The 25,470-nt window shown below is 37.3% G+C and overlaps 1 protein-coding gene across 1 annotated transcript in view; it reads left to right on the top strand.

The window, feature by feature from the left end:
* Positions 1-25,470, top strand: part of LOC150089487 (transient receptor potential cation channel subfamily M member-like 2) — a 933,932-nt gene that overhangs the window by 769,172 nt on the left and 139,290 nt on the right. Inside the window, exon 24 of the mRNA XM_090390003.1 lies at positions 13,057-13,202. Within this exon, the coding sequence (XP_090246129.1) occupies positions 13,057-13,202 (146 nt within the window). The remainder of the gene's footprint in view (positions 1-13,056; positions 13,203-25,470) is intronic.

The raw sequence follows: 25,470 nt of genomic DNA, 5'->3' as shown, positions 1-25,470 counted from the left end.
GTTCAGTGTTGGGTCCATTGTTGTTTTCGGTGTTTATGAATGATATTGATGATGGGATATCAAGTTTAATGTCTAAGTTTGCAGATGATACAAAGGTTGGCAGGGTCGTTAAGGACACTACTGACGCTATGCTGCTGCAACAGGATCTGGAAAGGTTGAACAGATGGGCTGAGAGGTGGCAAATGAAGTTTAACATTGACAAATGTAAAGTACTACATATGGGTAACAGTAACCCCAGAGCAATGTATCAACTCTGCGGTACTACACTGACAGTGGTGGAGAATGAAAAGGACCTGGGGGTAATTGTGCAGGCAGATATGAAGTTCTCTGAGCAGTGCAGACGAGCTGCAAGAGTAGCTCATGGTGTCTTGTCAATGATATACAGGAATTTTTCTAGCAGGGATAAGGAGGTGATTATTCCCTTGTATAAGGCAATGGTTAGGCCACATCTTGAGTACTGTATACAGGTCTGGAGGCCTCATTTCAAGAAGGATGTAGAGCTGCTGGAACGGGTACAGAGAAGGGCAACAAGGTTAGTAAATGGAACAAAGGGTTGCTCTTACGAAGGAAGGCTTAAGTTTTGCAAATTACAGAGTCTGGAGACTAGGCACCGGCGAGGTGATCTGATAGAGGTGTATAAGGCTTTGAATGGTTTGAGCATGCTCAATGCCAATGGGATTCTTCATCTTTCTCAGAATAATCACCTCAGAGGGCATAAATTCAAATTGAGGAAGGACGGATGTCGGATAGATGTGCGGAAATTTGCCTTTGGCCAGCGGGTGGTTGGTTGGTGGAACCGACTTCCATCACTTGTTGTTGAAGTTGATAGCCTAAACAAATTTAAAGCTCAACTGGACAGGTATTTCGAACGAACGGAGGGGTGAAATGGGAGAGGGTTTTTTTTTTTTTTTTGGCTGATGCTGAATAAGCTTGCTTTCTTGCATCATATGCCTCTACTAATGCTAATGCTAAATGGATGTTGCCTGGTGGCAGCATGTATTCGGGCTGTTTTGAAAGTGAGAGAGCAGGAATTATAGAAGCGAGTTCAGAAGAACAGTGCCCATGGAAGTATCTGTAGAAGAGGCATGCAGCGGAAACAGTACATCTATGAGACAGCGAGTGGAGAGACTTTGTTAGAGATGAATCATTAATTAACCTAACTGCCCTCTTCTGAATGGAATCAAGAAGCCTGAGAGAGGATTTGGGGGCACCACTCCAGATGTGGGAACAATATTCCATGGCAGGGCGGATTTGCGATTTATACAGAGTGAACAGCTGTTTGGAAGAAAAGTAACGCCGAGAACGAAAGAGAAAACTAAGTTTTTTAGATGCAGAGGAAGCAATATTTGTAATGTGCTTGCGCCAAGAGAGATTAGAAGCCAGGGTAATCCCCAAAAGTGATATATCATTTTGCCTAGAAATCGGAGTGTCACTAAAGATAAGCATAGGAGCAGAAGAATCCTTTTTGCGAGATATAAGACAAGACTGAGTTTTAGAAGGGCTGAAATCAACTAAGTTTTCTTTGCCCCACTGGAGAATTACCTGAAGATTGGCATTTAAGGAATTGGTAGCAGATTTTCGAGAAGTTGAAACTGATTGAGCAGGACAAGGTTTCTCAAAATGGAAAGTTGAATGCAATGTGCTATCATCGGCAAAACTATGGATAGGATTTCCAGTCAATGGAAGAAGGTCATTGATATACAAGAGGAAAAAAGTGGGGGAAAGAACTGAACCTTGGGGGACACCGGCATTAGTGGAGAAGTTAGAAGACAGAGAGCCATCTACCATCACCCTCAGTGAGCGATCAGAGAGAAAACAGGATAACCAATTACAAATAACAGTTTGCAAACCATAAGATGGAAGTCTCCAAATAGGCCTCTGGGGTTGGGTATATTCATAATATAGTTTCAAGTATTTTTCACCAACCGTACATTGAAATGACAAAATAAAATGAAAGCCAAAATTTTGATAACTTTATAATTAAGCTTACAATAAATTACTATTTACTGTGGATATAAAACAAACAATTAAAATATCATAAAATGCAATAAAATGTACCAGGTTAAAAGCGATTGTGGGCAATGTTATGTGGGGGAAACAAAGCGGCATATCAAGGATCATCTGGGGAAGCATACAAAGGCGATAAGGAATGCGGACTAAGGAAAATCCGCCGTGGCTGAACACTGTTGGGAGAAGCAGCACCATATCTCCCCAGACGAAGCAGTTATCATTGACCGGGCGCAGAGGTTTTGGGACTGCAAGTGGCTCGAGAGCTGGCGGATTAGTTCCATTGAGAACAATATGAAAAGAGACAGGGGTATGCGAATCCATCCCCTCTTTGAGGCAGTGATCCTTAGAGGGGATGAACGATTCCACCTGATGCACTCCCGAGCCACTTCCGGTTCCGATACGCACAAGAACAGTGCATGTGCCATCAAATCACGTGACGTGCCGTGAACCTGCGGGTATTTAAAGTTACGCTGTAAAGTAAAAAAGCGTACTGTTGGTGCTGCTTCTCCCAAAAGTGTTCAGCCACAGCGGATTTTGCTTAGTCCGCATTCCTTATCGCCTTTGTGTGCTCCCCCAGATGATCCTTGAGATGCCGCTTTGTTTCCCCCACATAACATTCCCCACAATCGCTTTTAACCTGGTACATTTTATTGCATTTTATGATATTTTAATTGTTTGTTTGAGAAAGAAGGCGGAGCCTTCAAAAGCTTCAGTTATTTTATCACTTTTAACCTGGTATATTTTATGATACTTCATTTGTTTTACAGATATTATATTGCTTTTAACCTGGTAACCTGACCCCCACAAAGACTCACATGATACCAAAGCAGAGGCCAAATAGAACCTTGTGGAGAGTCACAGACCACCTCAATCAGCACATTATACCCCATTCCCTCAACAACAATGCTACAACACTGGATTGTTTGTTTGTTTGTTATTTGATTTTTAGGAGCATTAGAAACTAAGGCCATATTGCTCTGGGATATGCGGTGGTCATTCTCTGACCTTTCCGCATCCTCCGTATTTGGTGGTGACGGGCTCGAACCCCGGTCTAATCAATAAGCGTGTGCTATGCACTGCTGCTGGCTAAGGAGGCGCACACAACACTGGAGGCCATCCACACAGCTGTGTATTGTGCTATGGTACCAGCCATGAGGATTAATGGAAGAGAAACGAGAGACCAGCAGCAGAAGAACCGAAAACAGAAGGAACTGCCAGCTTGGGAAAGAAGACATCAGCAGAAGATAGAAGTATTAAGAGTCAAGATAGGTCAATTAACCCAGTACCAATGGGGCAATAGGAGTAAGAAATTAATTGGAAAAGTGAAGAGCATCTTCAAGAGAGGCAGCGTCCACATAAAACATGAGAAAAAAATCAGAGAATAGGAGAGTACTTGGACACATTGAAGCAGAACCTCCTTGCACTCAGCAAGAGACTACGCTGATAAAAAGAGAGAGCTGCCAGAAGAAAATAAACAACCAAATCTTCAATGAGGATGAAAGAGGCTTCTACAGGAGTCTTGGAGAAGATGGGATAGAAGGGAACGGATCACCCGAGCAGAAGGTGATTGAGGAGTTCTGGGGAAACACATCGAGCAGGGAAGTAAGACATAACAGCCAAGCCCTCTGGATAGAACTAGAATGCAAGAAAACCAGGGACATTCAAAAAATGAGAGGGTGGGAGATTCGGTTAGAAGAAGTAAAACAGATGATCAAGAACTCTCACAACTGGCAAACTCCGGGAAGAGATAACTTTCACAACTACTGGTACAAGAAGCTCACTTGCACACACATGCACCTGGCAAAGCAGTTCACCCAAATGATAGGACACCCAGAGACAATCCCAAAATTTCTCACTCAAGGAGTCGCATATCTGAAGCCTAAAGATGAAGATACAAGAAAACCGGGAAATATAGGCCAATCACCTGTTCCTTTGAGGACATTAAGCTCATTAGAATGCTGAATTCTTGCTTAACTTCTTCATGCCCTTTACAACAAACACTTCTTCAAATAAACACATTAAGCAGATCACATTGCAAATTCTGCAAAAGAACACACACAAGCAGAACACATTACAATTCCCTGGCAACCCAAAGGTCATGGGTTCGAATCCCACCTTGGGCTTGGATCAAAGTACTGCAAAAACCTTGGGAGGTGAACTAGGGCCGCAGAAGCCAATGTGCCAACAACTACAAAAAAAAAACACATTACAATTCTGCAAAAAAAAAAAATGCACAAGCAGAACACATTACAAATATCTGATTCATAAGAAAATTGCTGTCAGAGCTGCCTCTGAAACCAAAATATTCTGGCTGTTTGGAGTCTTTTGCTTTGCTGATTTAGTATGAGGTACAATTCTAAATTTATCAATACCACACAAAATTAAGAGATATGAGTAGAATATAGTAGTAGTAGTAATGGAGGCATGTGATGCAAGAAAGCAAGTGTATAAGCTTATGTAGCTCAGCCAAAAAAAAAAAAAAAAAAAAAAAAAAAAATTCACATCCATTCTCTCTACAAGTTTGTCCAGTGCCCCCTTGAATTTATTTAAGATATCAACTTCCATAACAGATGGAAGTTTGTTCCAGCAATTAACCACCTCCTGGCTAAAGGCAAATTTTAATATAACATAGTATAATACAAGAATATATCCGGATCATTCAGCAGCAGTACTCACTGTGCTTTTTCAAGTTACATTATGTGCCATGTAATACAGTTGTGTTATTAGATCAGATTTAATTTGCTTTATATTTAGAGTTTATGGACTTAATAAAACATTTTTTAATGGATTTCTAATATAACTATATTCCTACAGAATTATGTAGAAGACTATTACTGAATTGCATTTATATTGATCTGTAATGTTACTATAATTGACACTAAGTTTATATCATTCTTATATCAATACTGCAGCAATAGCATTATTATATCGATTTGGTATAATGGTGAAAGACAACAAATTAACCAACTTTATCAGGTAAACACAAGTAACAAGTGCACTATTAATTTTAAACAAGAAAAAAATCAAATAATAATTTTTGAATAATAAAAAAAAAGTCCATTTAGCAGTTTCCAAAAAAGTGATAAAGTGATCTGTTCAGCATAATTTTGATGGCAAAATTTTCCAGTAATTCTGTTCAGAATGGTCAACAAAAAAAATTTTTTTTTTTCCATTAAAGATGTAATGGCTGATTTCAAATATGTTCTTAGTTGTTTAATAGGATGTGTAGTTTTTGCATCATGAAATCAGTATAAGTTAATTAAAATGATTTCATTGCAAAAACACAATATACAAGACTGTGTATAATTATATTTTTATCACTTTAAACACAGTGCACTTTATATATATATGGTTAAACTATTGAATGGGTTAGTGCTCTTGCACCATGTTTTATTCATAGTGAACTACTGAAATAGATAATTTACATTGTTTTAATTATATCTCATATTGTGAATACCTTCACGAGTTGCCATGGTATTTCACTACCTCAAATAAGTAATGCTTATTTGAGATAATGCTAACCTGTTCACTAGTGAATCTTATGTGTAGTCTCATGCTTTATGCAAAATAATCACCTTAGTTTATACTATTACCATCAGGATTACCATCATGTGGAGTTAAATTTCATAACTGGATTGTCACGATTGTAACACCAGGGTACCCAATGAGGAGAGACCAACAAGCCTTGAAACAGTGCTATCTCGGTGGTTGGCATCCACTGAGAATAAGTAACATTAGTCTTCTCCATTGGTGAAGCATTACTTATTTAAGATAGTGCAATGCCGTGTATGATGGTATTCACAATATGAGATACAATTAAAATGATGCCAATTATCTACTTCTGAAGTTCACTTCGAACAAAACATGGTGCAAGTGCACTAACCCATTCACTAGTGAATCTTACATGTAGTCTCATGCTTTATGCAATATAATCACCTTAGTGTATACGTAGTTTAAATAATACAGTACTGTTAAATTCCTCTAATGTTCAGTTTACACAAAGGCTTAATGCGTTGTAGTCCCCACAAAGATAAAATTCAAAACATTTTCTGACTACGCCAGTTCCATATATTAAACCTTTATTTCCAAGTTAAATTTGTGTTCTTCTTTACCACTATAATCAGGTTCTATCTTCCTCAGTTACCTTCCAATATGTCACACAGTTAATTTCATAAATGTGCTGGTGTTCCAAGAAGTATTGAATCAAACATAACTCCTTTTCAATTAAATAACACATATATTTCTAAAAGTTTACCTTCCTTTTAAAAGCAGTACATAACAAATTTACTTGAATAATTAATGATTCTTTTATGCCAACCATGTGATCCTTTGAACTGAATGTCTGCTTCATCCAACAGATTCAGTTTTGGGAGCTGGGGGGGGGTTGGAAATACATTTATTTTAAATCAGGAAGAGAGTAACATTTTTAGCTCTATCCTTGAAATGAATTAAAATTTGAAATCACATTTTGTTTGTTGAAAAACATTTAACAAACAAGCTTAGATGCTATTAAAATCTCTTTTGATTACAGTTTCCATCAGCAGAAAATTAGAGTTTCTATATTTCTAATGCCCATATAATTGTTCTGTTGTTGGTTTTAAATCAATAAAAGCATTTCAAACTAGGCAAACTGTAATATAACTTAGCTTTGATTCTCTTACCTAGTCTTTTGGTTCTAAACTAGAATGAAAACATTAATTAGGCTACTCCTTTTACTTTTGAAACCCTGACTGCTCATAGCTACTAAAAACAATAATGTACTTTTCAAACTTAGCTCAGTTACAACCAACTACTAGTAGTAGTAGTAGTAGTAGTAGTGGCACATGATGCAAGAAAGCAAGTGTAGGAGCTTATGCAGCATCAGCCAAAAAAAAAAAAAAAAAAATCACACCATTCCCTCCAAATGCCTGTCCAGTTCCTCCTTAAATTTATTTAACCTATCAACTTCTACAACGACAGATGGAAGTTTGTTCCAGCAATTAACCACCCGCTGGCTAAAGGCAAATTTCCGCACATCTATTCTACATCTGTCCTTTCTTAATTTGAACTTATGTCCCCGTAGGTTGGTAATCTGAACAAGTGGAAGGATCCCATCAGAATTCAGCGTGCTCAACCCATTCAAGGCCTTATAGACCTCAATCAGATCACCGCGCAGGTGCCTAGTCTCCAGCCACTGCAATTTGCAGAACTTAAGCCTCTCTTGGTAAGAGAATCCCTTCATTCCCCTCACCAATCGTGTTGCTCTTCTCTGTACACGCTCAAGCAAATCTACATCCTTCCTAAAATGAGGCCTCCAGACCTGTACGCAGTACTCAAGGCGTGGCCTGACCATTGCCTTATACAGAGGGACAATCACCTCCTTTTCCGTGCTAGCAAAATTCCTATATATCATTGACAAAACCCCATGACCTGCCCTAGCAGCCTGTCTGCACTGCTCAGAAAACTTCATATCTGACTGCACAATTACTCCCAGGTCTTTTTCATTTTCTACCACCTTAAGTGTAGTACCACACAGTTGGTACGTTTCTCTGGGGTTACTTCTACCCATATGCAGTACTTTGCATTTGTCAAGGTTGAACTTCAGTTGCCACTTCTTAGCCCATCTGCCCAAATTATCTAGATCCTGTTGCAGTAGCACACTGCCATTACTGTCATTAACAACCCTGCCAACCTTTGTGTCAACTGCAGTGTCATAGTATGCATTCACTACTCTTAGGCTTGCATGTGTGTGATGGGCAACAATATTTTTCAACAATGAGATGGTGGAAGTTTGCTCCATGAAATCAAACAGGCAACATATTAAATCAATAGAGTTCATATGCCCTAACATTAATTCATATCGTAACAACAATCATTGAAGCAAAATGTGATATATATAAAAAAGAGTTACATCATTTGAATAACAAATAATCCTAGGAAAGTAAAACTTTGTACAGTACAGTATTACAAAAAAAAAATATATATTCAATTTAAAAATGTTATGTAGATGATTTCCTTTGGTACACTTTATCTAGAATGTCATGGTACAACAACCAGCAGTAGTCTGCCAACATATGCTCATTGCAGAAACCTTGTTAGTGATTTTCCATTGACTTAATGTCTTGATGGAATTATTTCCCGCTTTTTCACTTACTCTGCCAAAGTTTTTAGGAAAGAATTCTAAATGTGATTGCAAGAAATGAAGTTTGAGTGACATACAAAATCATGTTTTTATGTAGTAGTAGTAGTAGTAGTAGTGGCACTTGATGCAAGAAAGCAAGTGTAGGAGCTTATGCAGCATCAGCCAAAAAAAAAAAATAAATAAAAAAAAAAAATAAAAAAATCACACCATACCCTCCAAATGCCTGTCCAGTTCCTCCTTAAATTTATTTAACCTATCAACTTCCACAACGACAGATGGAAGTTTGTTCCAGCAATTAACCACCCGCTGGCTAAAGGCAAATTTCCGCACATCTATTCTACATCTATCCTTTCTTAATTTGAACTTATGTCCCCGTAGGTTCGTATTCTGAACAAGTGGGAGGATCCCATCAGAATTCAGCGTGCTCAACCCATTCAAGGCCTTATACACCTCAATCAGATCACCGCGCAGGTGCCTAGTCTCCAGCCACTGCAATTTGCAGAACTTAAGCCTCTCTTGGTAAGAGGATCCCTTCATTCCCCTCACCAATCGTGTTGCTCTTCTCTGTACACGCTCAAGCAAATCTACATCCTTCCTAAAATGAGGCCTCCAGACCTGTACGCAGTACTCAAGGCGTGGCCTGACCATTGCCTTATACAGAGGGACAATCACCTCCTTTTCCCTGCTAGCAAAATTCCTATATATCATTGACAAAACCCCATGACCTGCCCTAGCAGCCTGTCTACATTGCTCAGAAAACTTCATATCTGACTGCACAATTACTCCCAGGTCTTTTTCATTTTCTACCACCTTAAGTGTAGTACCACACAGTTGGTACGTTTCTCTGGGGTTACTTCTACCCATATGCAGTACTTTGCATTTGTCAAGGTTAAACTTCAGTTGCCACTTCTTAGCCCATCTGCCCAAATTATCTAGATCCTGTTGCAGTAGCACACTGCCATTACTGTCATTAACAACCCTGCCAACCTTCGTGTCATCTGCAAACTTCGACATTAAGCCTGATATACCTTCATCAATATCATTGATAAATATACAAAACAACAGTGGACCCAACACCGAACCCTGTGGGACTCCACTAATAACATTAGTCCACGAAGAGCAGCACCCATTGATTACCACCCTCTGTCTTCTCCCACTTAACCATCCTTTTATCCATTGTAGCAACTTACCCTTAATACCATTCTGCTCCAATTTGTACAGTAGTCTTCCATGCGCAACAGTGTCAAAAGCTTTCCTGAAATCCAAGTATATGATATCAAAATTATTTTTTGCATCCAGTTCCTTTGTGACCACATCATAATAACCAATCAAATTTGTCAGACAAGACTTTCCCTTAACAAACCCATGCTGTGTTTGAATTATTGCTGCAGTCTTGTCTAGATGATCCTGCAATGCATCTTTAACCAGTGACTCCATTATTTTACCCGGAACAGAAGTTAAACTAACTGGTCTGTAATTACTCGTGTCACCCTTCGAACCTCCTTTGTAAATTGGGGATACATTTGCACATCTCCAGTCCGTGGGAACCTCCCCTGAATCCAAGGATGCTCTCATAATTATGGCTAAGGGTTTGCTTAGTTGCTTTGCCGCCTCCTTTAATATAACTGGATAGATCCCATCCACCCCAGGTGCCTTTCTTATGTTTAACTTCAACAATTTCTCCTCCACTTTGCTCTCAGTTATTACAAAATCATTAAGCACACTGCTACAATTTGATAACCTTCTTCCATTTTCAAACTGTAATAATTCCTCACGTGTGAATGTAGATGCAAAATACTCATTCAGTTTGTTTGCTATCTGAGCAGGATCATCAACAGTCGAACCATCGATGTCAAGTGGACCAATCATATTCATCCCCTTCCTTTTAGAGTTTATATAAGTAAAGAAATCCTTGCTGTTTTTCTTAGCATCTTTTGCCAAAGATTTCTCGTAATCCGCCTTTGCCTGCCGAACCTCCTTTGTGACCTGATTACAGACTAGCTTATATCTGCTACAGGCTTCTGCGTCGCCTGATAATTTATATGCATCCCATGCATTTTTCTTCTCTGTCACGAGTCTCATTAGTTCATTTGATAACCATTTAGGCCTAAACCTTGAACAATATTTCTTCATCGGTATGAAAAGTCTAGTAGCTTCCACGATTAATTCCTTGAATGCTTCCCACTTAGAATTTACTGTTTGTAACATCGTCAGTTGATCCCACTGTACAGAATTTAAAAACTGTCTGAGACCACTGTACTCCCCTTTACGGAAGCAAAAACCCTTTCCTTTACCCCTGACGGTAGTTAGCTCTTTGAGTAAATCCCACTTCAGCACACTGTGATCACTGCCACCTAGTGGTTCCTTTATCTGCAAATTCTTAATACACGAATGATCACTGCTGATAACCAGATCAAGAGTATTACTTTCTCTGGTTGCCTCTCGAACATGCTGCTGCAGAAAACAATCATCCAATAAATCCACAAAAGTCTGACTAGTGTGTGAGTGACCAAACCCACAAGTTCCAGTCAATATCTGGGAAGTTAAAATCCCCCATTATAAGACATTCTGATTTACTGGCCCACTCTGTTTCTCTGTACAATTGTTCATTGTACTCATTCGAGTCATTAGGCCTATAACACACTCCTACTCTTATTTTTGCTTTCGCAGTGCTTATGTCACACCAAACTGACTCAACAGTGCACTGTCCATCTATATCAACTGGATGCACTTCTTTTGATTTTATGTTTTTCTTAATTAACAGCATAACACCTCCTCCCTTTCTGTCCTGTCTATCCTTTCTGTACACATTGTACTCCCCAAATTCCAGTTCTGCATTCCTTATATCTTTGTGACACCACGTCTCTGCTATCCCAACAATATCCGCCTTTGATGTCTTGACCAACACTTCAAATTCATCAAATTTATTTACTATACTTCTAGCATTGGTATACATGCAAGCATACATGCTCCTATGCCTATTCCTTGTTACCCTAACACATCCCATATACCCAACTATTCCAGGATGACTGCCATCCGTCCCTGAAACCCCCAACACCCCTCGCTCCAGGTCGCTTCTTATTCTAATAGAAGTTGTGCAAGAATCACCTTCACCTCTGCCTGCGGTTACTGTTAAACTATTAGTGTTTGTATCCCCCCAAGCTAGCAGTTTTCCGACCCACCTAACACTGCCTCGATAGCATCAGCAAATATTCTTGCACCCTTTCTATTTAAGTGTATCCCATCCCTGTAGAAGCAGTCTCTCCTGTTAACAAGTACAATCCAGGCTGAAAAAAATTCTACCCCTTGAGCCTTGCACAATCTTTCTTTGTATGTTGGAAAACAGTGGTTACCCAAAAACGTTTTTCACAAAGCTGTTTGAAAAGCCTACCATGCTTTCAGCTTTGATATGTTTGAGGAGTTTTTCAAATGTTTCATCATACAGAAATTCTCTGATTTGGGGTCCACAAAGATTTATTTGTTCACTTTTGCTGCAGAGATCTTTGGAAATTTCTCACTTAAGTAATGACATCCTCTTGAATTCATCATGCCCATCACTTTCACAAATCTCTTCATTGGGTCAGGTTAAATGTGGTGAAGTCGAAGAAAAATCTTAATTGAATCCATTAATGAAACCATTTATTTTTGACTTGTATATGCTTCTCTGAGGCCAGTCATGTCTGATGTTGTGGTGTTGTTAGAAAGGCTGTCCCATAGGCATAGAAAACAACAATATTTTGTGAACAAACACTGCTTGCATCCCCATTAATGAATTTGAGATCCTGCAGATATTCCACACAATAAGTCACAAATACAATATCACATTTAGCAGTTGTATGGGATTAAATCATATCAAAGAGCATGTGCTACTGCACTCATTCTCCCAAAAAAATGTTGTGCAGATGATTTTCACTTGGCTGTGTCTTATAATGAAGTCATATACCGAAATGGTATAAAACTTCATTTCTACAAATTGAAATGTCTGGAAACTAGGCAACTGCAAGAAGATCCGATTGAAGTGATTAAGGTTTTAGATGGATTAAGTAAACTATATATTGATGGCATCCTTACTTTTTCTCAGACAGTACACATAAGGGAACATAAATTTAACTGATAAAGGTATGGCAGAAATAGATTGTTGAAACAAACTTTTATCTGGTGTTGTAGAAGTGGGTAGTGTGAATAATTTTAAGGAATGATTAGACCTATTATTAGTGGGTAGCATACATGAGGGGTTTTTTTGTGGCCAAACTCACCACAAGTTTTAGAATGCGTCTATATTCATCAAACAAATTATCAGTTCCCACATGAATGATAATGTTCTCTTTAGACTCCTAAAAAATTGATATCATTGCTTTTAATTAGTATAAGACACACTCTGATTTCAGTCTGCCTGTCTTTATTGCAAAAAATGTTATCCATTTCACCAACAAACAGATTTTTTTAATTAAAATTACATTCTTTATAACCGGAGCATTCTGCACATGATGATTGTCTCCCAAGTCCTAAATTGGAAGAATATCACCTGGATAATCACTAGATATTCTTCATCGCAAGTTCCCTGTTTTGTTTGTCTGTATATCATCACGTTATTTCTTCACTGATCCTGTTTTATTAAGCAGCACACCAAGTTTTAGATTGTTACTCTGCTTACATTTTGGAATAATGCATCAGTGTTTTAATTACTTTGTGGTGAATATAGAGCAACAGTTAACTCAGTGTGATTATAACAATATGATTATTGAATTATAGCTACACAAAATTTGAAAAATGCCAGATTATTTAAATTTCTTAAATAATCTGTTGCTTACTTGAAATTAATCTGCTACTTAAATTATCTTTATCCTATTGTAAATTCAAGTATATTCCTATGTAACAATCAGTATTCAATTATTTTATATTGCTTGCATCTGTTTTCATTTCAGAATCAAGGATCAAGTCCATCCTCAATGAAAATTCAACGAATGTCAGCTGATGATTACAATTTTTGGAAACGCTTGTCGCAAGATTACAGTAAACAACAAGCAGCAGAAGAACTTGAAAAACAAAATGCTAAAAAGCAGATGAATATGTAAGAAAAATAATAAATTTAATGTGATTGTTTAAGTAAAAAAAAATATATACAATTATAACCATATATTAAGAGTTCCTAAACAGTTTACGAAAATATATTTGTATTTCCAAGCATAATTTTTATACAATTATTTATAAAAATTAGCCATTTATTCATCATAAGTAATAATGTAATTTTTGCCCTTCATCTTTTTTTTTTTTTTTTTTTTTTTTGCATTACAGCCAGAACTGCACCTAGATAATTCTGTACCAAGGACAAAATAAAAATTTTGCATCCCCTAGCCCCCATAAATAAATTTATAAGTTAACAGTGAACTGAGAATTAATTAATAGCACTGGTCAACTTTTATGCGGAGTTTTCAAAAATAATTCTTAAAATTTGATATCACATCACAGTTTCTACATATACAGGTTTTTGTGTGTGCCTATAGGATGTATATCTCATTACAGTTTAAGGAAGTAAATATCATACTGATCTGTTGTAGTAATATTTTACATGAATTTATAGGTGGTAGTAATGTTAGGGAAGGTTAACATGTTCAACCTTGCTTGTCTGCTTCCCACCTTTCTCTTTCAGTAACAGAAAGACAATTGTAGTATGAGTACAGTTTATCTGTGTATGTATTGCATATTGTTTCTATCTTCTGTGTTCTACTTAGTATTGTATTGTTAAAATGTTTAAGTAGAAGCAAAGTGAGTCCAAATCACCCTGATAATTTCTGCTACATGTAGTTGATTAAAAAAAAAAAAAATCAGAGGAGGAAAATATATAGTATTAGTAAACATGCATATTCTTTGTACATTTGTTGTGAAGTTGGTTATCAGGACCAAATTTGAGCTCCACATATGTGATATATTACCTGCACCAATCTTGAATGTGGCTAACTAACAAAATTAAAAGTATGCTCTTTTCTGTTTCTGTGGTACTGTGATTAATGTGCAACCACATTGACAATTTTTACTCCTGCATGACATAAAAGAAATGTTCAGAAAAAGCATGCACAAGGTCAAGGATGCTAACATATCGTCTGCAACGAGGCTTGTTCCACATAATGAAGATCTTCTGATACCTGATTCTCGCCCCCCCCCCCAAATCAGGTTTTGAATATAATGAGGATTCATGTGCTGCAGACTTTGCTGGACCATCCACTTCAACAGATTTGGAAACCACAAAATATAACGAGCCCCACTTAATTATGCAAGAAGAGCTGAATGAACGAATTCATGATTTAAACTTATCTAAAGAGCAGGCAGAAATCCTTGGTTCTAGATTACAATGGTGGAAGTTGCTTGAAGCAGGAACTAAAATTAGAGTATATAGAAAATGTCACCAAGTGGATTCAAAATTATCATTAGCATTAGTAGATGCATATGATGCAAGAAAGCAAACTTATGCAGCATCAGCCAAAAAAAAAAAAAAAAAAAATTTCCATTTCACCCATCCATTTTTACCAACAGTTTGTCCAGCTCTTCCTTAAATTTATATAGGCTATCAACTTCCACAATGACAAATGGAAGTTTGTTCCAGCAATCAACTCCCCACTGGTTAAAGGCAAATTTCCACACACCTATTCTATTCTACAACTGTCTTTCCTCCATTTGAGTTTATGCTCCTCATTGTTCATATTCTGAGCAAGAGGAAGAATCTCATCAGCATTGAGCTTGCTCAACCCAATCAAGGCCTTATACGCCTCAATCAGATCACCTTTCAGGTGCCTAGCCTCCAGATTTGCAGAACTTAAGCCTTTCTTGGTAAGAGAAACCCTCTGTTCCTCTCACTAATCTTACCCTTTTCCATACTCATTCTACCAATTCTAATTCCTTCTTAAAATGAGGCCTCTAGACCTGTATTCAGTACACAAGGTGTGGCCTGACCATTGCCTTAAACAAAGGAATAATTGCCTCCTTATCACTGTTAGCAACATTCCTGTATATCATTGACATGATCCGACTCCAGGAGTCTGTCTGTATTGCTTAGAAAACTTCATATCTAACTGCTCAATTACCCTTAGGCCTTTTTCATTCTCTGCTACCTTGAGTGTAGTACCACGCAGTTGGTACATTTCTCTGGGGTTACTGCTTACTTACCAAGAAAGGCTTAAGTTCTGAAAATTGTAGATCTGTAGGCTAGGCACCTGAAAGGTGATCTGATTGAGGCGTATAAGGCCTTGAATGGCTTCAGCTGCTACCTATATGCAGTATTTTGCATTTGTCAATGTTAAACTTCAGTTGCCACTTCTCAGCCCATCTGCCCAACTTCTCTAGATCCTGTTGCAGTAGTATACTGTTTCTGCAACAGTATGCAAAACGTCAACATTAAGCTGATATACTTTCATCAATATCACTGATAAATATAAAAAAAAACAATGGGCCCAAAACCGAACTCTGGGGGGACTCCACTAATAATATTGGTCAACAAAGAGCTGTGTCCATTGATTACCACTCTCTGTCTTCTCTCACTCAACCATCTTTTTATCCATGTAACAGTTTGTCCTTAATGTCATACTGCTCCAATTTGTAACAGTAGTCTTCCAAGTGCAACAGTATCAAAAGCTTTTGATATTATTTTTTGTATCCAGTTCCTTTGTGACCACATCAACCTATCAATTAAATTGGTCAGACAGGACTTCCCTTTAACAAACCCATTCTGTGCCTGAATTATTAGTGCAGTCTTGTCTTGATGATCCTGCAATGCTTCTTTAACCAGTGACTCCATTATTTTCCCTGGAACAGAAGTTAAACTAATAGGTCTGTAATTACTCGTGTCATCCTTTGTGAATTGAGGATGCATTTGCACATTTGAGTCGGTGAGGACCTCTCCTGAGTCCAATGGTTTTCTTATTTCCTTTGCCGCCTCTTTTCATATAACTGGATAGATCCCATCAACCCCAGGTGCCTTTCTAATATTTAACTTCAACAATTTCTTCTCCACTTTGCCCTCAGTAATTACAAAATCATTTAGCTCCCTGTTAGAGTTTAATAAGTTTCTGTCCTCCACTTCCCTACAGAATTCCTCATGTGTGAATGTAGATGCAAAATACTCATTATTTGTGAGCTATCTGAGTCATCAACAGTCGCAGGATCATCAACAGTCGAACCATTGATATCAAGTGGCCCAATCTGATTCATCCCCTTCCTTCTTGAGTTGATATAAGTAAAGAAGTCTTTGCTGTTTTTCTTTTAATCCTTTGCCAAATATTTCTTGTAATCTGCCAATCTGCCTTTGCTTGCCTAATCTCATTTGTGACTTTATTATAGACTAGCTTATATCTACCATAGGCTTCTTTGTCGCCTGATAATTTATATGCGCCCCACGCATTTTTCTTCTCTGCCACGACTCCCATTAGTTCATCTGACATCCATTTAGGCCTAAACCTTAAACATCATTTCTTAGTCGGTATGAAAAGCCTAGTAGCTTCCAAAATTAATTCCTTGAATGGTTCTCATTTAGAATTTGCTGTTGGTAACAGTAAATTTAAAAACTGTCTGAGACAACTGTAGCCACCTTTACGAAAACAAAAACCCTCCCCTTTACCCTTGATGGTAGTTACATCTTTAATTAAATCAGTAGACTGTGATCACTGTCACCTAGTGGTTCCTTTATCTGCATATTCCTAATGCCTGAGTTATCACTGCTGATAATCCAATCAAGAGTGTTACTCCCTCTGGTTGCCTCCTCGAACATGTTGTTGTAGAAAACAATCCTCCAATAAATCCACAAAATCTTTGCAATTGTGTGAATGACCAATGCACAAGTTCCAGTCAATATCTAGAAAATTAAATTTCTCCATTACAAGACATTCTGGTTTACTGGCCCACTATTTCTCTGCACAATTTGTTGTACTCATCAGAGTCATTAGGTCTATAATGTACTCATTTTCCTTTTCCCAGTGTTTATGTCACACCAAACTGACTCAACATTGCACTGTCCACCAATGTCAACTGGATGCACTTCCTTAGATTTTATGCATTTGTTAACTAACAGCATAACCACTCCTGCCTTCCTATCCTTTCTGTGCACATTGTACTCATCAAATTCCAATTCTGCATTCCTTATATGTGTGTGTCACCACATCTCTGATATCCCAACAATATCTGCCTTTGATGTCTTGACCAGCACTTCAGATTTATCAAATTTATTTTAAATATATATATTTCTTAAATATATATATATATTTCTTTAAATATATATATAAATTATATATTTCCGTTTCAATAAACTTTTGGTTTTTATTTTATTTTATTTTATTGGTTGTTGAGGCAGTATTGTTTCAGTATGTTTAACCACTATGCTTGAGGCTTTTACTCTAATCTCTTCAAAGTTGATATACTTGAAACAAAGTTACAAGATACTGAATTAGCATTTGGGGATCATTTAAAGCAGTTGTTCATGGATTTCCTGGGAGAAGGAAAGAAGAAAATTATTAATCTCTTTACCAACTTTACTGCAACGTTATAAAGATTTGGACTGCCGAATGTCTTTTAAAATTCATATTCTTCATTCCCATCTCAGTTTTCCCCCACCCCACCTAAAAATTTGGGGGTGCATGTAAGTGATCAGTAAGGGGGAACATTTACATTAGGACAGCATTTCCCAAATTGTAGTTTCCTTGGGGGTCTGCAAAACAGACCCTCTGGAACTGGTCAAATTATTCATTCTATATAGCAAATTGATGATAAAGTTATTATTATTTATTTATGTAAAAATAAGAATAAATTTGAGTTGTTTTAAACATAAAACTTTGAATTTTTTTTTTAGAAAACTCAAGTGTTCATACATATATACACACACACAGCGAAACCTATATATATATATAGGGATCCGCAAACTTTTTTTGATTTTTGAAAGGGTCCGTAGATCTCAGTAATTTGTGAACCACTGCATTAGAACATACATATCCATGAGGGGGAAAAGCAGTACTAAGGTTGCTGGGATATTGCTATGATGGGAAATTACTGCTGGTTTCTTAAGAGGAAAACAAAATGGACATGTAAGGAAAACTCTCTTGGGGGGGGCAAATATTTCTAAGGAAATAGAATGTGTGTAGTAATGGTATGCATTAAAGAATTTTAAAATGAATAATTCTCATTTTTAAGATAGCATATGCATTTATATATGATACTTGAAATTGGTCATTCATTAAGTTGCTAAAATTTCAGTATATTTTTCAATGAAGACATTGAGATATAATTTTTCTCTTTTTGGATTGGATCAGTTTCCTTCAGAATATGCAACTTTTGCTCCAGAAGCATGAAAAAAATTTTTTTTTTGTTGGCCGATGTAATTAAATAATGGAGTATTTCAGAATGTATATTGTGGTGTCACTATTTCACAGTATTTCAAAATTAAAAGTGCAACAATATATACAGTATTCACACATACAAATTTCATCTCTCAATTATCCATATTAAGTTTTGTCTAGATTAGTTTAGAATAGCTCTAAAAACTTTTGCAACCTCCCTTGCACTGAATGTTGCTTCCAGAATAAATTTAGAATTACTATTTAATAACCATCTACCATTCTGGTGCCAACCTAATTATTCTGCTAATTCCACTTCTTTACCATTTAAGCTTCTAATGCTTTCACGGTATTCCTATCTGTTGTTTTAATAGCATATTCAGTACTGTGTATGTGCTGATTCCCCAACAAGCACATTGATGACCTTGTTCACATTCCAGGTATGTCTCAATTACTTTGTTCTACCACAGCAATAAGGTTTTAATTTATTTGGTATTTTAATGTAGCATTCCTTTTTGGTTTGCTTAGCCCTATACTGGCAGCCCATCCTAATTTGTTCAGAAGCTGTGTAACTAATTCTCCACCACACAAGGTGTGGCTATTAAATAATGAGACTGCACACTCTGCCACAATGCTTCATGTCATCTGTGAAACAAAGGTGCATCAGTTGACCTTGAACCTTTCCCTAGTTGTCTTCCAAGTTACGTTCCAACATGCTTATTTACTTTGCAATGAGACTGGTTTTCAATACCTTGTGCTTTTGCAGTTTGCTGGCAGAATGACAAAAATGACAAAACTAAAAGTTATGAGTTATTACATCAAGTTTATAGGTGAAAATACTGTGTCAAATGCTTGCTAGAAATCTTTTATACCATGAATGGTATAAAAGATTTTTAGAAGGAAGAGAGAATATGGATGACAATGAATGACCAGGCCATTGGATATCCATGAAAATTAGCATTAGTAAAGGCACATGATGCAAGAAAGCAAGCTTATACAGCATCAGCCAAAAAAAAATTAAAAAAAAAAAACCCTTCCCATTTCACTCACTGATCCATTCAATCCAAATGTTTGTCTAGTTCTGCCTTGAATTTATTTAATTATCAGGTGACACAGAAGACCATAGTAGATATAGCCAGTCTGTAATCAAGTCACAAAGGAGGTTAGGCAAGCGAAGGCAGATTATGAGAAATCTTTGGCAAAGGATGCAAAGAAAAACAGCAGACTTTACTTATGTAAACTCCAGAAGATAGAGGATGAAACAAATTGGCCCACTTGATATTGATGGTTCAATTGTTGATGATCCTTCTGAACTAGCTGACAAACTGATTGAGTAGTTCGCATCTACATTTACACATGAGGAAGCCAGAAGCTTATCAAACTCTAGCAGAGAGCTATATGATTTTGTAATAACTGACAGCAAAGTGGAGGTGAAATTGTTGAAGTTGAACATAAAAAAGGCAACTGGGGTGGATAGGATCTATTCAATTATGATAAGAAGGCAGCAAAGGAAGCAAACCCTTAACCATAATTATGACAGCTTCCCCCAATCTATCTTAATTGTGATAGATTGGACACATTTGCACATCTCCAGTTCATGGGAACCCCATGAACTGGAGATGTGCAAATGTACCCCCCCCCCCAAATAGCTTCCTTGGACTTAGGGAAGGTCCCCATGATATGTGCAAATATGTCCCAAATTCACAAATGTGGGATCAAAAGTTGACACGAGCAAACCAGTTAGTTTAGCTTCTGTTCCAGGGAAAATAATGGCATCACTGGTTAAAGAAGCACTGCAGGATCATCTAGAGAAGACTGCAGTTATAGTTCAGACAGAACATGGGGTTGTTAAGGAGAAGTCTTGTCTGACTTCTCCTTAACTGGCCTTGAATGGGTTCAGCACGCTGAATTCTGATGGGATCCTTCCATTTGTTCAGATTACGAACCTGAAATTCAAATTACGAAAGGACAGATGTAGAATAGATGTGCGGAAATTTGCCTTTAGCCAGCGGGTGGTTAATTGCTGGAACAAACTTCCATCTGTCGTTGTGGAAGTTGATAGGTTGAATAAATTTAAGGAGGAACTGAACAGGCATTTGGAGGGAATGGTGTGATTTTTTTTTTGGCTGATGCTGCATAAGCTCATACATTTGCTTTCTTGCATCACATGCCACTACTACTACTACTACTACTACTACTTCCTCTCTTTGAAACGTGACTTTCCTCGGTGATTTTAATGTTCACAACTCCAACTGGCTTCCGTTTTCTAGTCCCACGGACCCAATTGGTTAAGATGCTTAGGTTTTTGCAATTACTAATGACCTCGCAGAGACTGTTCATGTACACCAGAATACCAGACAATCCTAACCACACATCCAACACGCTTTATCTTTTTCTCACAAACAACCCTTCTAAGTACATAGTTGAGGTGACTGGTCCTCTAGGTGCCTCAGATCACAACTTGGTGGTTGTTTCTTCTCCAGTGGTGCTATTCTCAACCTTGTGTTCTTTGGCATTACAAGAATGCAAAACGGGATAATCTGCAAGATTTCTTTTCCTTCTTCGGATTACTGTTTAAAATCTTCTGACCTGCCAGTGAAATTATTCTTAGGAATGGAATCCTGTAAGCCATACTCCACCATAAAATCTCATCCTTTATCTAGTAAATATGCTAAGGCTGTTCAAGAGAAGAATGTCGCATATCATAATTGGCTCATATCCAAATCTCCAGGTTCATTTTCTGCTTACACCAAAGCTCGCAACAATTGTAAAGCTGTTACTAATCAGTCCAAACTACATTTCAAACAGGCAAAGAGTAGAAAACTGCTTCTTGTCCAAATAGTAGCCAACCATTCTGGTCTCTTGCCAAAGCTATTGGCTGCAACTTTTTCCCACCTCTATCTAAATTAGATGGTTCTATCGCCACTTCAACCAAAGAATAAAGCTGACCTGCTAGCATCCTATTTTTCTTCCAACTCTGATATTAATGATCTTGGTAAATCACCGCCCACCATTCCCAGTACATTCCATTCAATGCCTCCTGTGGTCTTCTGGCAAAAGGATGTGAGAAGGATTTTGAACAATCTTGATGCTAAGAAACAACCAGATCCCAATGGTATTTCTCCACTTGTTCTCAAAACCAGTTCTCCTGAACTTACTCCTGTTCTTATTCCAAAGGTGTTTTTCCTTCTGCTTGGAAATTTGCTTATATGCATCCAGTTCCTAAAAAGGACAACAAATCCATCCCATCCAGTTATCATCCCATTACAATCACTCTACTCTTTCTAAAGTAATGGAGAAAACAATTAACTGCCAACTCTTAAACTATCTAGAAACCTTCCATCTGATCAGTGATCGGCTGTATGGATTTCGTCAATGTCAATCCACTGGTGATATTCTGGCTTATGTTACCCATCTGTAAACAAATTCAATGGTAAAGTTTGGTGAAACTCAAGCAGTTGCTCAAGAAATTTCTTTATGCCAAACATGATCTTTGATCATGTTTGGCATAAAGGTCTTCTAAATAAGCTTCCATCTTATGGTTTCCCAACTGTTTTTTTGTAATTGGGAATCTAGTTTTCTCTCTGTCCACTGACTGTGGGTGATGGTATATGGCTCTCTGTCTCCATTAATGTTGGTGTTCCTTGAGGTTTAGTTCTTTCTTCCACTTGTTTTCTCTTGTATATTAATGACCTTCTTCCATTGACCGGAAATCCTATCCATAGTTTTGCTGCTGATAGCACAAATATTTATTATTTATTTAATTTATATTAGTATATCCTTTTACTTATTATCTTTATCTATCCCCTTTTTATTAGCTCCCCTTTAAAATAACTCCCCACTTGCGCATCTGACTATTAACTTCACAGAAAATTTTCGGTTCAAGGGGAAAAGCTCTTAGATGTACCCTTCAGATAGGCTGGTACTCAGAACAACAAAAAACACACATAGGTTATATATAAAATTCAGTTTATTGTACATATTTACATGAATACATCAAAACCAAAATGATTAAGCCCAAACATATGACAACATGACCTAGTCTCATCTTCTTATATATATATATCTTAATCATGCATCAGTTACAACCATTAATAACAAATACCAATCCCGTTCAATTCCCTTCTGCATATATTCAATCCTGCTTCATTTAAAACCATTAATAACAAATATCAATCCCTTTATATTATTTCTTACATATAGTAGTAGTAGTGGCGGCATGTGATGCAAGAAAGCATGTGTATGAGCTTATGCAGCATCAGCCAAAAAAAAAAATCACACCATTCCCAACAAATGCCTGTCCAGTTCCTCCTTAAATTTATTCAACCTATCAACTTCCACAATGACAGATGGAAGTTTGTTCCAGCAATTAACCACCCGCTGGCTAAAGGCAAATTTCTGCACATCTGTTCTACATCTGTCTTTTCTTAATTTGAATTTATACCGCTTAGGTTCGTAATCTGAACAAGTGGAAGGATCCCATCAGAATTCAGCGTGCTCAACCCATTCAAGGCCTTATATACCTCAATCAGATCACCACGCAGGTGCCTAGTCTCCAGCCACTGCAATTTGCAGAACTTAAGCCTCTCTTGGTAAGAGGATCCCTTCATTCCCCTCACCAGTCTTGTTGCCCTTCTCTGTACACGCTCAAGTAAATCTACATCCTTCCTAAAATGAGGCCTCCAGACCTGTACGCAGTACTCAAGGCGTGGCCTGACCATTGCCTTATACAGAGGGATAATCACCTCCTTTTCCCTGCTAGCAAAATTCCTATATATCATTCACAAAACCCCATGACTTGCCCTGGCAGCCTGTCTGCATTGCTCAGAAAACTTCATATCTGCCTGCATAATTACTCCCAGGTCTTTTTCATTTTCTACCACCTTAAGTGTAGTACCACACAGTTGGTACGTTTCTTTTGGGTTACTTCTACCCATATGCAGTACTTTGCATTTGTCAAGGTTAAACTTCAGTTGCCACTTCTTAGCCCATCTGTCCAAATTATCTAGATCCTGTTGCAGTAGCACACTGCCATTACTGTCATTAACAACCCTGCCAACCTTTGTATCATCTGCAAACTTCGACATTAAGCCTGATATACCTTCATCAATATCATTGATAAATATACAAAACAACAGTGGATCCAACACCGAACCCTGTGGGACTCCTCTAATAACATTAGTCCATGAAGAGCAGCACCCATTGATTACCACCCTCTGTCTTCTCCCATTTAACCATCCTTTTATCCATTGTAGCAACTTACCCTTAATACCATTCTGCTCCAATTTGTACAATAGTCTTTCATGCGCAACAGTGTCAAAAGTTTTCCTGAAATCCAAATAGGTGATATCAAAATTATTTTTTGCATCTAGTTCCTTTGTAACCCCATCATAATATTCTCTCAAATTTGTCAGACAAGACTTTCCCTTAACAAACCCATGCTGTGTCTGAATTATTGCAGCAGTCTTGTCTAGATGAAACTGCAATGCATCTTACCTGGAACAGAAGTTAAACTAATTGGTCTGTAATTACTCGTGTCACCCTTCGATCCCCCTTTGTGAATTGGGGATACATTTGCACATCTCCAGTCCGTGGGAAACTCCCCTGAGTCCAAAGATGCTCTCATAATTATGGCCAAGGGTTTGCTAGTTGCTTTGCCACCTCTTTTAATATAACTGGATAGATCCCATCCACCCCAGGTGCTTTTCTTATGTTTAACTTGATATTTAACTTGATATATTTGATATATGTTTAACTTGATATTTAACTTGATATATTTGATATATGTTTAACTTGATATTTAACTTGATATATTTGATATATGTTTAACTTGATATATTTGATCATGCATCAATTAAAACCATTAATAACAAATATCAATTCCGTTCTATTCCTTTCTACATATATTTAATCCTGCATCATTTAAAACCATTAAAAACAAATATCAATCCTTTTCTATTCCCTTACAAAATTCAATACTTATTCATTTACTCATTACAATGATTATTAACAGGTATCACTCACTTTAATTCCCATCCAAAACATTTAATTGTAGCCTATCAAGCAATTATAAACAAGGCATCAATTACTTCAAATATTTTATATATATGTATTCCATTCCAAAATTATTTATATATCTATTAACTTGCCCTGGCTAAAGTCCTTCAACACATATCCTACAATAACCTATCCTTACAATTGAGTAATTCTTATACATATATATCAGTGTTCTGTCAAAAGTTCTACCAATTCGGCTATCGGGATATCTACAGTCTCTTGTGTAATGGCGAGAATACTTAAGAGTTCTAATCACTTACTTAGTTATCTTGAAGGGCTCTGCGGCATGTCCTTCACCTTTCTCGTGGTGAACAGCAGGCCTATTCTATCTGGAACACATCTCACAAACCCTTGGAAAGTTCGACAGGAGTTATCTGATTTGCTTCCTGAGACTTGGGTTCCTTTACTCCTTGAAAGTGATTCATTCCATCCTTTAGCATGTTTGTCTTCCCTTCTGTCCGGCTTCGGATTCTATCGGCTTCAGCTCCATTATCTCCTGGGCATCAGACATCTTGTTTATTAACACAGGAGTTGATTTCTTCTCAATTATTGTGCAAGATCTTTAATTTTTATTTTTCTGCATGCCACTTTTCTCCATCCCTTTCACTCCTTCACTTAAAAAATACTGTCTGCTACTGACTTGCTGATGGATTGACTAACTGACTGACTAATACATCTTAACTTATTCTCTCCACTTACTCGACTGCCTCTCTCACTAATTCTTCTATCTTACAACTTATCTACCCTTTCTCAACTAACTACACTTTAAAACTTATCTACCCTTTCTCGACTAATTACTCCATATTAAACTGGTCAGCACTTGCTCAACTCTGACAGAAATCTCATTTCACTAACTCTTACTAAAATCTCCACTTTCTCTCTTACTAACTCATCCTAACCAACTCCGACAAAAATCTCAACTTTGTCTTACCCTAAACCAGTTTCACTAACACCAAAAAATCTCAACTT

Source organism: Mastigoproctus giganteus, chromosome 2, assembly GCF_048544385.1.
Source record: "Mastigoproctus giganteus isolate SK-2022 chromosome 2, ASM4854438v1, whole genome shotgun sequence".
In the NCBI taxonomy this organism is placed as follows: Eukaryota; Metazoa; Arthropoda; class Arachnida; order Uropygi; family Thelyphonidae; genus Mastigoproctus; species Mastigoproctus giganteus.
The sequence above is the reverse complement of the archived record's forward strand: the minus strand, read 5'-3'. Positions and strand labels throughout refer to the sequence as shown.